This window comes from Pantherophis guttatus, chromosome 1 (assembly GCF_059756535.1).
Source record: "Pantherophis guttatus breed Tessera chromosome 1, ASM5975653v1, whole genome shotgun sequence".
NCBI classification, from domain to species: Eukaryota; Metazoa; Chordata; class Lepidosauria; order Squamata; family Colubridae; genus Pantherophis; species Pantherophis guttatus.
The window spans coordinates 64,782,606-64,798,415 of NC_142063.1; the positions used below are offsets into that span (position 1 = coordinate 64,782,606).

Below are 15,810 nucleotides of genomic sequence, written 5' to 3' on the forward strand. Positions count from 1 at the left end.
AGCATCAGCGGTGCTGGTTTATCTTTAGATTTGATTGTTTACAGTGATTTCATTTTGATGAGTGTAAATGATATATTTCAGGTGGTCTGGCTTGCTATCATTATGTTAACAAAAGATTCATAATAAGCAGCAAAACAGCATTTACTGTATTGTTCTTAACCAGCCAGGTTAATGAGCTGTAATAGTTGGCTTGTGTTTGATGAATGATATGCCATATGGTTCAAATTTACCCACTGATCCTGTCTCAGTAGATAGCTTAAATGATTTCAAACCTGCTAAAATATATAACATACTTGTAACCTTCTCTATTTTGATCTCAGAATGAACAAGATTTTAGAAACAATTATTTGATTCAGATATGTATAATGGGGACCAAAAATTTTCACAATCAGTGAGTGAGCTGTAATGAGTCTCATATTCCCTGCTTGCCCTCTTCCTTTGTAACATGCTGGAAGAGAATATGAATCTTTTGATTTTAATCAACCGATTGCGAAATTAGTGATTTAAAAAGAACAAGCCAGGAGGAAAATGTGGGTTTTAGATATTGGCTTATTCAGAAACCATGATAAAAACAAACCAAACTTTTTTTATCTTAGACATCACACAACTTTGTGTAGTTTTAAACTAAAAACAGTGGTTTCTCTTGTCGTCTTTATAGACAAAAAAGGAAAACAAAGAAGAATAAACATAGATCAGGCTCCCTGAAGGTGATATCCATAGCAGAAAATCATAATTTCTTTATATATATAAACCATTATTTCCCTATCCCCACTATAAGGCTACCAAATATTACACATGAAACATCTATTTGTTATGCTATCCTTTGGAATGAGCTCCTTCCCAAGGCTCAAATAGCCCCAATTCTATTAGCTTTTCATGCAGTCATGAAACCTTGGCTTTTCTCCTGTGCATTGTGTCAGGATAATAATTAAGCCCATTTTCCTCTGGGAGTATGTTCAGCCTCATCTATATAGGTAACTGCTTTGTTATTTTTTTCTTTATATTAATTTTTGTTTGATTTTGAATGTTTATTTTTGTTGATGTATGCTGTTTACAATTATAAATTATAAGTTGGAAAGCTTTTAATTTCCTTAACTAAGTACATATAAAACAGGCTCATTTGTGTTTCAAAAAAATTTAAAGATGTACTTTAAGTAATACAAGTGTAGCACCTTTCCTACTACTCATTAAGTTAGCCACATCTTTTTTCAGACAGGCAAAGAAATATGACTAAAATAGCCACTTTAATGAGCTGCAAAGAGATGTTGCGGCTCCTCCTATTCTCTCCACAACCACAACCCTGTAAGGTTGGTTGGTAGCCCAAAGTCACCCAGCCAACTTACATGCCTAAGGAGAATTCAGTTTCTGCTTTTAGCCCGGTGCCTTAATCACTAGACCAAACTGCTTCTTCCATTTTTAAGAGAAACTACATGCCCTAAATGTATGCCCTTATGAGACACATGTAGAGATCTTTAATATTTAGACATTTGGTCATTTCACTAGTGCTCTGCTGCACTACTATCTTGACTCTTTGTAGAAGTTGAAGCAATTAAATAAGAGATATCTCTGAAAACCTGGCAATTTTTAAAATACACTATGGAATACATATATAATTAACATACTTTAGTTGTCATTATGTATAAATGACAAAATGGAGTTTTTAATAGAAATTTGTAGATAATTAGAAATATTGAAGCCAGCCACACTATAAACATGAATCAAATGTTATTTTAAAAACTATGACATCATTTCCTCAACTAAATCAAAATCCAGATAGACTTAAATACATTTCATCTTTAAATAATTTGAAGATTTTTTTCCAATAGAGAAATCAATACAGTGTTTAAAAATATATTCATTCTCTTTTATATATCATAAAAACTAGATTGTCATTATAAAATGTTCAATGGTTTTGGATTACATACCAAATGAATACAGTATAGAGATTTTAACATGGTACTGAGGGAGCCAATGAAGTGAGTCAGTTCTTTGAGATCTAGTAGAGAGCATGCTTTTGAAATGTTAACTTCTAAGTATACAGGCCTAAAGTTCTTTAGATATTCCAGTTTATTAAAATCTCACTGATTAACCTTCAGCAAATAATAACAAAAGGAAAAACATAAAGGTAAGTTGTGCAAACTTGTAAAACAACTATTCCAGTCTTTGACAGAAATTTATATATTCAGCAATTTGCATATAGAGTAGAAAATATTAAAATAAAACAGAAATGTAAGTAAAATCTGTACATATGAATTATTCTCTCAATGGCAGGTTTCTTTTTGTGGTACCATTTTCTTAATCTGTTTTCATAGAAACTATCTGAAAATGTTAAAATCTTTCTCAAACATCTTCCATTCAAAAGAATCACAGAAACAATTCTAAAACCATATCTAATGCAAGGATGGAAGTAGGTTGTCCTCAAATCAATTCCTGGAGACCAATCTATTGGAGGAATTGAAGATTACAGGAAGATATTTTCAGTAAGCTATCTTAAAAGAAATAGCTGGAAAAGAATTTATATAGAACATGTATCCACCAAGTTTCACAGTTCCAAGTAAGGCAGTAAATGCAGCTCTGTCCCTTTTCTCTTTATCTTTCCATTCACCACTCACTGAATCCATATATTTTTCCATCATTATTAAACTGAAAGAAGAATTAAGAAATATCAAAAAGATACAAAATAACATTTTAAAATCCTAATTTTAAAAAATTAGTATATTACCCACAATACCCAGAATCACTTAATGAAATGGGCAGCTAGAAAAATCAGATAAATAAAACTGATTACAGTAGGTAGTGCAGGTCCAAGCCCAAATGCATTGCTAGTAGCTGTATTAGTTCCAAACCTAATCCCTGCCAGTTTGGGTTAAGGGTGGAGAAATATCCATACTGTCACAGAAAGGAGATTGACTTTAATTCAAATCAGACTACCTCTGAGCCATCCAATGGACTCAAAAAAAAACAGTGGAAGCAGGAGTGATGTCTGATTTCCTGCCACTTTTCCCACTCATTTTCCTTGTAGGAAGCTTGCATGGAGCATTGGAAATTATTAAAATGTCACCACAGCTGCACTGCAGAGCAATGCAACAGCAGCTGCTTTATTAATACAACTGGTTTGAAGATACTTAAAACAAGTAATGAGTCCCAGATTTCAGATGTTAGCCCATTAGATGTACCTTGATTCAAAAAATTTTGCCCCAAGATGCACCATTCGTCCAATTAATGGTTACAAACAGACAGAGAAGTTTTAGAAGCATATAGAAAAGTTTTTTAAATGAATTTTTAATTAAATATTAATAAAACATTCATAAATATCATCAACATCCTTTTCTAGGCAATCCACTATTTCAAAGCAATGAAGTTACTCTATGTGAGCATTTCTACTTCATGATGCTCAAAATATTTATCCTAGATTCACCTAGCCCAGTGATGTCTAACTTTTTTGCCATTGCATGCCAGGAGGGGGGGCAGGGGAGGTTTGTGTGTGCACATGCCCACACCCATAATTCTATGTGCCCCGCCCTGCACATGCACACGTGATCCTCCTTCCCACCTCTGTTCCTGGCACGCGATGGCCCGGTAGGCCCATTTTTCTTTCTCACCTGGCTCCAGATCCTCTCTATGCATCTGGGGAGGGTGAAAACAGCCTTTCCCACCCCCTCGGAGGCCTTCCGGAGGCCCGAAATGGCCCATTTCCCAACTTACGGTTGGACAGGAAGTGACTTTTTTTGCTGTCCCCAGCCTCCAGAGCCTCTTTAGGAGTCTCTGGAGGCTGGGGACAGCAAAAAAATATCACTTCCTGTCCAATCGGAAGTTGTGAAACAGGCAGTTTTGGGCCTCCTGAGGGCCTCCGAGGTGGTGGGGAAGGCTGTTTTTGCCCTCCCCAGATGCATAGAGTGTATCTGGAGCCAGGTGAGAAAGAAAAATGGGCCTTCTCCACCTCCACCCAGGCCCTCCGGAGGCAGGAAACAGCTTGTTTCCCTACTTCTGGTGAGCCCAAAAGGCCCGAAAATCAGCTGGCCAGCATGTGCATGTGTGCCGGAGCTGAGCTGGTGTACCCACTGATATGGCTATGCGTGCCACCTGTGGCACGCGAACCATAGGTTCGCCATCATGGACCTAGCCCCACATTTTATGGCTATCAAAATATGTTTTCTATTGTCCCTTCAATATAATACCAGTTATCTATAACTGATAACATTTCGATTCTAAAGTGACCTTAAAAACTTCTGCACACATAATTTTGGGATTTTTTTAATTACAATATTTGTTTCATTCTTCTATCCATTATGCTCTTAAAAAGGAAATTGGCTTTCGGGACAATTTGGGATAACCAATTGCACTATGCTTTGTTTTTTTCCCATTGGCTTCCTTTGTAATGATATGAAACTAAGAGACAATTTATTTAGTAATTTTGCTGGACAATCTGAAACCCTTTCCTGATTCAAGTTTTTGTATGCTTGTTATTTGCCATATAGTCATTCTTTGAAATCTCTTGTATTCATGATAATACCACTCATATAAACTGTTCCATTGTAAAACAACAGTTATTGGAGCAATCTAATCAGAACTTGAACATTCCACAGAAAATGCTCAAACATGGCGATCAGTTTCTAAATCCATCACAGTCTCAGTTCTTCCTCAATCCGAAATATTACATGCCATTTCCTCTCCTAGTAGCTTTTTCTCCTTATATGAAATTATTATGTTCCAAAGGCAACTATCCTAACATTGTGGCTTTGGGAAAACCTCATTTTAGATAATTGTGCTGAATTCATCAGCATGGACCACTGAGAATTAGTTTGTTTTGGCATTTAACATGACTTTTGAAACATTTTTTACTTCCACACAATTATCAGATGAAAACAATTATCAAATGGGAAAATAGAGTTCAAAGGATCATCTCATTTGATGATTACCTTTTTGTAATTTAAAAATACATTAATATAGATTTAGATAACTTTATAATACAGCCCAAATTATTTCTTACACGGAACCTCTAGATTTGTCTCCACGTGCATTTCAAAATGGCCTCTCCCTTGTTTCATTATAAAGAACAATGCTAAAATAACTCACACTTTTTATGTGCTATAATTTTGGCATGAGTAAGAAATCATAGGATGCACAATCCTGATCAGTACTTTACTCAGAGGTTGATGCAGTCTGTAGGAAAGATCAGTGCTAATTTCTGTCATATATATCCACTGTGATTTTCCAGTGTTGTTAATTACTATAATCCCTCTACCCCTTAGTAAGGCAGCAATGAAGGCTTTGCCAAAAATATTCAAATGCTGGAAATGTGTCTATATCTAAAAAGATCAGAATTGTACAAGCAATGCTTTTCCCTTGACATCCTATGGAAGTCAAAGTTGGGTTTCAAAGAAGCAGGATAGAAAGAATATTAATGCTTTTGAAATCTGATGGTCCTGAAAACTCTTGAGAATATCTATGGAGATTCTCAGTCATCCAAGTCATGGTTGTCCCAAAGGCGCTTTTCAAGAGCTGAAGAAGTTTCTTGGATGAGAACTAAAAGGTCTTGAAAGAAAAACCAGAAAGACCAGTTGCCTTTTGAAAAAGCACCTTTGGGACATCTTGAGAATATCATGGATAATCAAGAAAAGAAACAAATGGATCATGGAACAAATCAACTTGAAGTTCTTACTCAAAGCACAAAACCAATCTCAAAGTATAATACTTTGGATCCATTATTTGAAGAGTTAGTTCTCTGTAAAAGTCTATAACGCTTAATGCTGGAAATGTGGAAAGAGAAGAGAACAATCAGGAGGAAATTTAATGGTTTCAAACAGCAACAGTGTACCATTACCAACTGGCTTGAATTTGATAGGAATAATCATCTAAAGCACTAAAACAAATTAATAAGATGATGCAGTTATCATTAATAATATTCCTCCCATCCCTATTTTGATCGAAAACACTCCAGCCTTTGAGTTTTATGATAGAGGCTCAGTTCTATGTAACCAGTTAATATTATTCAGAACAGAATAGTTAATGGTATAAATTATGCCCTTGGTCAGCTTCATTTATGGACATTTCCTAAATTCTACTGGCGTTTATTCTTTCAAATCTCAGTGTTTCAGAACTAGTTTAATATCATATGTAACAAGTATTTTAACCTACAATTCAGGAAGCAATTGTGAGCAACACAGAGATCTCATAATATTCAATGATTTACAGACTTATAATTGGAACAAACTTCAGCTGCTCTTTTCAAATGGTAATAAACATAAACATTTAAGTTTAAAAACTATTTAAATGGTAAAAATGGGTAAAAATCTGTCTTTTTAAAAATTAAAATGTATTAATGTGAGCTTAAATCGAAACTCTATATCAGATACCTCTACAAAGGAAATAAGACTGAATGGAATCAATGTGCAATTCTCATCTCTGCTGCAGGAAAAAAATCAGATGACTAAAAGTAAAAAATCATAAACTTACATAGTTCCTTCCTTTGCAACTTCTGCCTGTTCTGATTATGTACATCTATCTTGAAAACAGTTTTACATCATGCAGTAAGTTTTTCTGTGGCTGCTATGATAAGAAAACTTTTAGCTCAACACAAGTGTGAGCAAGAGGTATCTTTGTACACAAATACTTCCTGTTTTCATTCATGATCAAATATGTTATTTGCAGGGGAGAGCACTTGAAAAAGGAAAACAGAGATGTCTGAAAGACTAATTGAGTGTACTAAGAGGCTGTTTGGCATTGAAGGAAAAAAAATAGCTTTCCAAGGCTATGTATAAACCTTGCATGGGTCAGATTTCTTGCTGTTCCTTTTCTTTAACTCTCTTTGAAGTGAAATAACAACAGCCCTAATGTCAGGTTTACCTTTCTGATATCATAATCTTTATGTACTTCTGAAAAGCTTATACTACCAGGTTAGGATTTCCTTTACCCACTCAAATACTGGATATTATCCAGAATAAGCAAGTATGCTTCCAAGCAATTCATCCTCAGATCCTTTCATCTTCCTGTACTATTGTAATACCATACATAAGGCAGTTCCCAATTGCATAATAAGAACATGGTTGAATTATAAAGGAAGCAGAGAAAATGTGTGTAGAAAATAGTTTTGCATATAGCCTACTATTTGTATTTTTGAAGTTGTTCCAAAAGTAGGATTGTGGAATTGTAATATTAATAATTAGGAAATAACATTATGAAATGTAAATGTCAATGGGTCAAATTAATTAATGAAGAATTATAATCGAGTTTCAAAAGAAATATACAGGAGATTAAGTCTGAATTATATTGTAGAATATTTATTGCACTAAATATTGTTAATAGAAGAATAAGTCTGTCTGTCTGTAAGTATGTATATTTGTACTTAATCAAATATTTCACATACAAAAATGTTTTGTGATTTAAGAGTTTTTCTCAGTCCTTTGTCTGCCGGACCAAGAGTAGGTTAATGATTTTTGTCATACTGAAACTAACAACTAACAATTGCTACAGTTGGCCTTTAGTATTTTATTTGTCCTTTTCAGGTATTCAAAATAGATGACAATAGCTTGCAGTTGAGAACATATGTAGAGAGACCCCTGTGGGTTATGGAAAAAGTTGTTCCATACTGGTTGGGTGTTTGAAAAAATAAAATACAGCCAAAGTCCTTTTATGTTCTTTTCATTAATGAGAATGCATGAATGTCAAAATGCACCAATGGGCCATTCAAGGGGCAAAGCCTTAGCAGCCCCTTCTTTAAGAACACATCCTGGGATGTAAAATACATTTGCTTAACAAATTAAAATAATGAGATAATTCAATTAGTTTCTTCTTTAAAGAAAGAGCGAAAAGGGTACATTGTAAGATTATTGTAATAGAAGAATAGGTCACACAGCACAAAAGGGTGGACCAACCTATTTGAAATAAGGTTAGAGAAGTAATGAACAGAAAAAGTTTAAAATTAGAAGCTGTTTTTATAATGAATTTTCTCTGAAACAATATTTATAAAATTAACATTTATTTTTGTGGTTGGAGAAAAGTTATATTTTGAAAGAACTACATTGTTTGAGAACCAAAAAGAAAAAAAAAATAAAGAAATGAGGCACTATTTAAGAGGAAGATTTTTTTTCCTTGTCTACATGCATTTAGAGCAAACGTCTTTTGAATTTTCAATTCACTAATCAGAGGTCTGCACTATCATTCTGAAGCTGAAGAATTATTAGTACATTCTTTGACATCTATAAACTCATTAAAACCTAGACGGTAATTTTTTTAACTTATTCAAAGATCATCCTCATCAAAGCTTTTGATTTTCTTTAAGTCATTTAAAGTGAGTTTGAAAAAAAAAAGCACAAATTTCAAGACAAAATAATATCCTGGAACATTATATTCAAGATACAATATACACAAATTCTTCTACTGGAAGCATGCCCTGAACAATTTTCACACAGCCATTTAGAACAAAAAGCAGTGGAGAAATCCATAGAAATGATGTAGACGATTTGGTGAGAGAAATTAATAGTAAACTTAAGTGAACTGAAAGAAATTACTCATAGCCCCAATTTTTTTTCTTTATCATTGTGCTGCTCTTCAAACCACTTCCTTAACTTTTAAAAAAATCATTCGCGTTACACTCAACTTCCAAATTAAAAACATTTTACAGGTTAGTAAATCTCCAGCTGAGGTGATGTAGCAAAGAACAGCTGTGAAGTAATTTTGATAATGATGAGAATAATAAGCACATGGCAAGGTTCAGGGCTTTGCTGTTGCAGCTTCAGTGCTCTTGAATAGATAAAAGTGATTAAATACTCCTGATTATCCCTGACCAATATGTAATGGATTTACAGCCCTTTCAATTAGTCAGTATTTGCTTAGGACTCATTATTTTGTCTTTGGTTAAGTAATCAGCCCAGAGACTCATGTTCTGTCTAATTCCTCTGAGCCAACCGGGTACTATGGGGCACCTGACCTTTGGAATGGCCATAGCTGGAAGGCAAAAATAACCACTACTCGAACAGAGAGGCTGGCTATTTGAAATAATCCTGACCCTTTAGGCCAGATCAATTCACCTTAGTTTGCTAATAACGCTCTTACATCAAAATGAAGATTTAGAATTGTGGTTCTCTTGCTGCCTAGCCACTAAAGCTGTTCTACCAGCTACTGAGAAATGTTGAGTAGTCACTACCATAAGTAAAACAGGTATCATCAAAGGGATTATGACACTGAAATTAATTACCGTATGAACAAAAATGTATAAAGTTAATACACCTAGTCCTCAATTTACAACAGTTCATTTAGTGACTGAAGTTACAATGGCATTGAAAAAAGTGACTTATGACTGGTTTTCATACTTACAATAATTGCGGCATCCCATGGCCATGTGATCAAAATTCAGATGCTTGGCAACTAACTTATATTTATGATAGTTGCAGTGTCCTGGAGTAATGTGATCACCTTTTGTGACCTTCTCATAACAAAGTCAATGGGGAAGCCAGATTCACTTAACAACCATATTACTAACTTAACAACTGCAGTGATTCATTAAACAACTGTGGCAAGAAAGTTGTTAAAAGAAGCAAAACTCACTTAACAACTGCCTTGCTTAGACAGAAATTGTGGTTGTAAATCAAGGACTACCTAAGTTAGCACTTATCATTATGATAGTTCACCATGGGCTTTCTTTTAAATTATTAGTTCTTATAAGAATATATTTTCTAATTCCATGTAAAATTAAGGGACTACTACTTTTGTAGATATATATTTTCCTGCCTAAATGATAATAGTAAAAAAATACCATCTCAAAATACCAGTTGCAAACAGCATAGCTTGCTATTAAATATTCCTTTCCCGATTTTTAACCCTAAAATCAATATGGCTAGCTTTTAAAATAAGAGATTAAAAGAGCAATTTAAATAGATAGGATTGAGAAGGATATCCTTATTACAACACAAAAATATTTTTATAGAACTTTTGTACCTTATTGGAATATACATACAAAAGTACTGTACATTCCAAAATGAATATACCACCACTATTCTGAACGGTCTAATCTAGGGACTAATCGCATCTGTTTAATTCTGGGAAAATCTGAAACTCACATTAAATAACATAAATCACACCACAGAACCGCTTGGTTCACAATAACCCTTGAAAAGTTATTTAAGCTTGGCTGACCCTTCACTGATGATCACATAATTTCTGTATGTATGTGTGTGAAATCTAGGACCATGAACCAATCTTCTCCAAGTTGGTGTCTTCCAGATGTGCTAAGAATTAAAGAAAATAAAGGCTGGCACATGTGGAAGGTACCAGCTTGGGAGAAGCTATCATATAGACACCAAAATTAATTGTTACGTTTCATTGTATTTTTTTACTTGAGATCATTCATATATTATACACACACACACATATTACTCTAAAATTTACATCAAAGAAAAATATCAATTTACAATATCTGAATACATTTTATTCTACCTTATTTATTGAATTTATACAGCCTCACATCTCATATTTATGACTCAAAGCAGTACCCAAAATTAAAAAATAAAACTATACAAGCAACTTAATTAAAACAAAACCCATTAAATGCAGGTAGTCCTCATTTAGCAACTGCCTCATTTAGCAATCATTCACAGTTATAACAATGATGAAAAAGAAACTTTGCAACCAAGACACTCATTTGTAACCTTTGTGGGTCTGTGAGGCTAAGTAAAAAGTGAATTAGTATTGTAAAGGATGTTTCACATAGCAACCACTTCGCTTAACAACACAGTTGCTTTCACAATTGTGATCACTAAATGAAGACTACCTGTACAATAAAAACAGTTAAACATTATATAATAACAAAAAAAATCAAGGGAGAGTGCTTTCTAAACTTATGCACAATGGAACTTATGCACAATGGAACATTTCACAGGCATCCTATGAGATCCTCAGGCCCAATGGCAAAATCAAATTTTGTTTTATATTAAACTAATAAGTGAATAGATCTATAAATTCTAAAAGGAAAATTAACTATAAGGACTTTTGTTCAATAGAATTCTTTAAAATTCTTTAAATTCTTTTAAAAGTCCACTTACTGTGAGATGTTGGAAAAGCCACGCTCTCATTATATTTGTTGCTACTTTGGGGAAGATTCCTCTTTTCTTTTGACGTTTTTTATCCTTGTCTGGATCATCATCATCACCTGTGCCGGGAGAAGCTACACTGTTGTCTAAACCATCCCCTAAAAGAAAAAGAAATGGGACAAGAGATAATAAACAACCACTGTAAACCCATTTGATTAATCAGATTAACAACTCAAGCACTAATGAACTCTTATTCATATATGAAGATACCAGTATTTTTAATGTGTTAAATATAATTTTGATAGAAATATAAAAAGTTAGAAACCATTGTCCATCCAAATATTAATTTTATGCTGCATACATACACAGACCATTAATTCAATTATAGATATGTATTTCAAATGGTGCAATATCTCTTTGTAAACTATAGGGTACAATATGTGAAAATCTACTACAAGAAAACCTATACTATAAATGCATTCCTTGCAGCCATCAAGTTAAATGTTCTGTGGTCTATATATTTTGAACCCTCTGCATAGGTGACAATAAATATTTCACTGTTCAATGAATGTAACGTATTATCAGCTCATCCCTTCCCTATACGCTCTCATCTACTTATAATGCATACATGCATGTAAGCTTGTACACGCAAGTCCGCAAACACAAACATTTCTAGCATGATCCTGAACAGTTATTGCAAGACACGAAAACCTTTGTGTCTGCATCAGTGATTATTAGCCTATTTCTAAAAAAAAAAAAAAAAAAGATGTACATCAAGGTAGGGCGCTCACTTAAACAGAACTTTCCATCAACATCTTTCTCTTCAGTGGTTTTTCCTGGCATTAATTGTGCATTAGCAAAAAATCATTTACTTTTAACAGTCATAGTTATTTTTTCTTGCCCTCCAGCAAAAATGCCTTGAAAGCATGCCTGGAGGGCATCTAAATTATGTATCTGAAAAACTCTTCTGGCAAGGCATTGCAGGACCCCTACTTTCTTAAAATTCATACGAGCACGTCTTCCTGTTTTTGGGAAGGCATCAATCAAGAGCAGCAATATATGCCATATTCCTACATTAATATTTGAACTAATAACTCTTAAAAAAAGGAAAGAAACAAGATCCGACTTGTGGCATAATCAAATGCAAAATAAATGAAGAATACTGGGACAGCACTGAGACTTTATAGATTGCTGTGTTTTCCTTACACATCATTAGCCTGGAGCCACACGAAAGAGGAAAACAGAGAAGTGGAGAGTTTATGCTCCCTGCTGGTGTTTAAGAAGCTGAGGTCCTGGAAGGACATCTGGGAATTGCACTGAGACGGTGGTTTTGTAATTTAAGAATAGACATTCATTAGCAGTAAATGCCATAAATCCCATGCTAAGTAAAAACCTTGTCCAAGAAAGCCTAAAACAATAAACTCTGTGCTCAATGTAGCCTGAGTCAGAGGCTTCATAGCTTCCTGAGGAATGCTACAGAACCACAAACTAATTCCTCTAGCCTCTTCTAGTTCTTTAGCACTGCTAAATTAAAAGCATTATAGTTATACAGTCTGTTTTCCTCCAAACTTTAAATTTTATTTCTCCTTTATCTGTTCTATTCACACACCTTTTCTTTGGTATGTCTTAAGCATACATGCATGAATGCATCAGGGTTGCAACCACCTAACCTTCTTTAAAAAAAGAAACAAAAAAAATCTGAGCAAAGAGCTGGAAGATTAATTTTATTGACATTCCCATTTTAACTGCAATGTGATATCTTCCATCACATAGAAAAGATGGTCCTCACTATTTACAGAATGACAGGCCATTTCATTACAACCACCCTGCCCCAAGGCTGAGTAGTTCCTTTCCATCTGCCAAAGGGGACTCACTTTTCTCTCTTCCACCCCCCCCTTTTTTTTTTGACTTATGGCAAATAAAAGGTAAATAGAAAGGTTGAAGAGCAATCTAAGGAAAAGACATCAGACCATCTTCAGCTATCTGCTTTGGAAAAATGCTATTTTAGAAGGGTTTTTTCCTAGTAGCCCACCATCCTACATCTATGCGTCCATAAGCATAAATCCTTTTACAGTCATACCAATTCCACTATGCCAAGGAACTGCTGCAAGGCAAATTTTCACAACATTAATGGCTTCTGACTGCTCCTTGGCAGCCCCAGCATTTTAACCTGGGTGGATGTGCTCCCAAAATACAGAGACTGGAGCTATCTCATCAGCTGTTCATATGACACAGATGGAGAGTGGCTATTAGGAGCCAGGCAATGGGCCTTGGGGATCTGAGGTGCTGTACTGTAGCCTCAGGCAATTTTGAAAAACAGTACCCAGAGATGGAGGGGCAAATACAATCTACGGCAAAAGTGCAAGTTTGAAATCAGTAGGCCTATCCATTGTCTAGATAAAGATATCTTTGTCTTCACTAAAACTCTATGTATGCATGCTGATAATGGCTGCAGATAGAAAACAATACTTCCTTAACCTGTCTCCTTTTCTCAGACAGATGAAAAACATTCCAAAATTATACGAATGAACTCATGCACTGTTACTCTCTAGGCCAATGATTGTGTGTGTGTGTGTGTGTGTGTGTACATTCATGGAGATTTTGGATGTTATGTATGGCATAATTTGGACCTTCAAAATTATCAGAATAGCACTTCAATTTTAAAATTGATATTAAGAGATGATTACACAGCCTGATTCAGATTCCTCTAGTTAAACTTGGCTAATACTTACTTTCCTACACTGTAATTGTCAGTAATGACTTTAACTCAACATATACAAAAACTATCTATACAAGAACAAAACTAGATATTGGAAACAAAATTATAATTAAAATTCTACAAGCATCAATAACTGATTTTTAATAGGGATAGTCACACGTAATGGTAAAGTGTAAACCTGACAGCTGCATTATAAATGAAGAAATATTTAGCCGAATACTTTTAGATTTCATTATAATTAATAACTGGAGCTATACCAGTTCAAAAGTGGAATTAGTCTGAATCGAGACCAAAGTTGGTGAACTGTGAATTATTATGAAAAAAGTCATATACCTGTTTCAATAAATCCTATTATCTCTAAGTAAACTTTACTTATTAACCAAAACCTAATGCAAAAAACAAAACAAGCAATGAAACAAAAAGCCAAGATACTCAGTGTTTGTTACAGAAGCATAATTACAAACTGAATGTCTATTTAACAGGAAGATTGAAAAATCTTATTCCTGACACTCAATGCCTTTTAAACTAATATTTAAGTCTGTCTGTCTGAGTTGCTGAATATTATCTCTGCATATACAAAGTTCTAAACTTGAAAAGATTACTAACATTTTTACTTAATGTTGTAAAACAGGTTAGTTCTGTACATTACACACTTCCTACTCTTTTTTAACCCTCTGTAAAAAAAAAATGGAACACATAGAGGCAGTAGTTTCTTAAAAATTCCCCAAAAGGATAGGTTTATGAGTTTGTATGTGCACATGTGCACACATGTAAGTTTCATTCCTAGAAAGACTTTCGTACACTTTCAACGTCCACAGACCTCAGGAATCTTCTAGGAATGGATGATCCATGCCCCCAGAAGATTTTCTTATATGTTGCATTTCATGCTAGATATTTTGCATCACCACCTCCCCGGCAGCAATGCACAAAGCTGTCAATCTTCTCCTAGATCTCAACCACTGTTGTGTTATATAGTGTACTTCCTCCAGGGACAATGTAGACCAGTTGTATTTAATGCTGTTGCTGGCATGACTATCTCCCATTGGCTTTCTAACTATGTTTCATTCTGTTTTCAAAGTGAATATATACTATAAAAAGAGCTTTACATCATAGCATTTTTCTCAAAGACCCCAGTCCTAATTGCCGCTGTTGTTCCAAGAAAGCTGTAGAGAACTATACCTCATCCTATATAGATGGTAATTTCTGAATATCTGTTAACTTATATTTTCATATGTATTTGGTAGAAGAAACACAATAATTGCAGTGTCATAACTGGATTTTTTGGCTTGTGTGAAATTTTGTAAAGAATTATAAATTCTGTCTGTCTGATATATTGTAAATGTATCCTTTTTAAATTTAGTAAATTAAGTCTGCATGTTTTATGTGCTACTTTGTACATTAGTTTGCAATGGGTAAAAAAGTGTCGAGTTACTTCGCACTTCTGATCTGTCACTATATAGCACCTTAAAATAGCTTAGAATTCCCGAGGTGAACAGAAAAATGTGACAAATAACATTATAACAATTAATAACAACAGATATTTGAACTCTGAACAAGAACAACTTATATCCAACAGTCTTGGGAATATAATGTAAACTACAGTTCAAAAAGATCCTGCAATTTAACCTTACAATCAGACTTGCATCATTTCTATGTAAGCTCAGCTGCTATCCAAACTTTGCACAGAACAAACCACATACATTTGTTTTAACTACAGGAGCAGATTAATATAAACATAATGCAGTTTGTTTAAAAAGTTAAGGAAAAGGGAAAACAGGTTCATGTCTTTATTGCAGAAGCATAACTTTTGAAATAAAAAGCAAATAAGATGCATCAATCCTATGAGAACTAGACTGCAAAAGATTTTCTTTTTTAAAAAGAAAAGCATGGTAGAGGAAAGCTATGGCAAAACATCCTCCTATTGCTGTTAAGAAAATTACACAAATATATCCATGAAGTTATCAAGAATCAAGCTCAACTTGATGGAGAGTTTAAAAAGTATTTAAATCCAATGAAACTTAGTTTTGAATAGAAACAAAAAGGAGTATTACAATTATTTAGATG

At 34.1% G+C, this 15,810-nt stretch overlaps 1 protein-coding gene across 18 annotated transcripts in view; it reads right to left on the reverse strand.

Annotated features, from left to right (window-relative positions):
• The window catches only part of MEIS2 (Meis homeobox 2), a 243,304-nt gene that overhangs the window by 163,318 nt on the left and 64,176 nt on the right, over positions 1-15,810 (reverse strand). For all 18 annotated transcript variants that reach the window (XM_087875309.1, XM_034417927.3, XM_087875355.1 and 15 more), the window contains one exon: positions 11,040-11,185. In XM_087875309.1, coding sequence (XP_087731435.1) covers positions 11,040-11,185 — 146 coding nt within the window. The remainder of the gene's footprint in view (positions 1-11,039; positions 11,186-15,810) is intronic.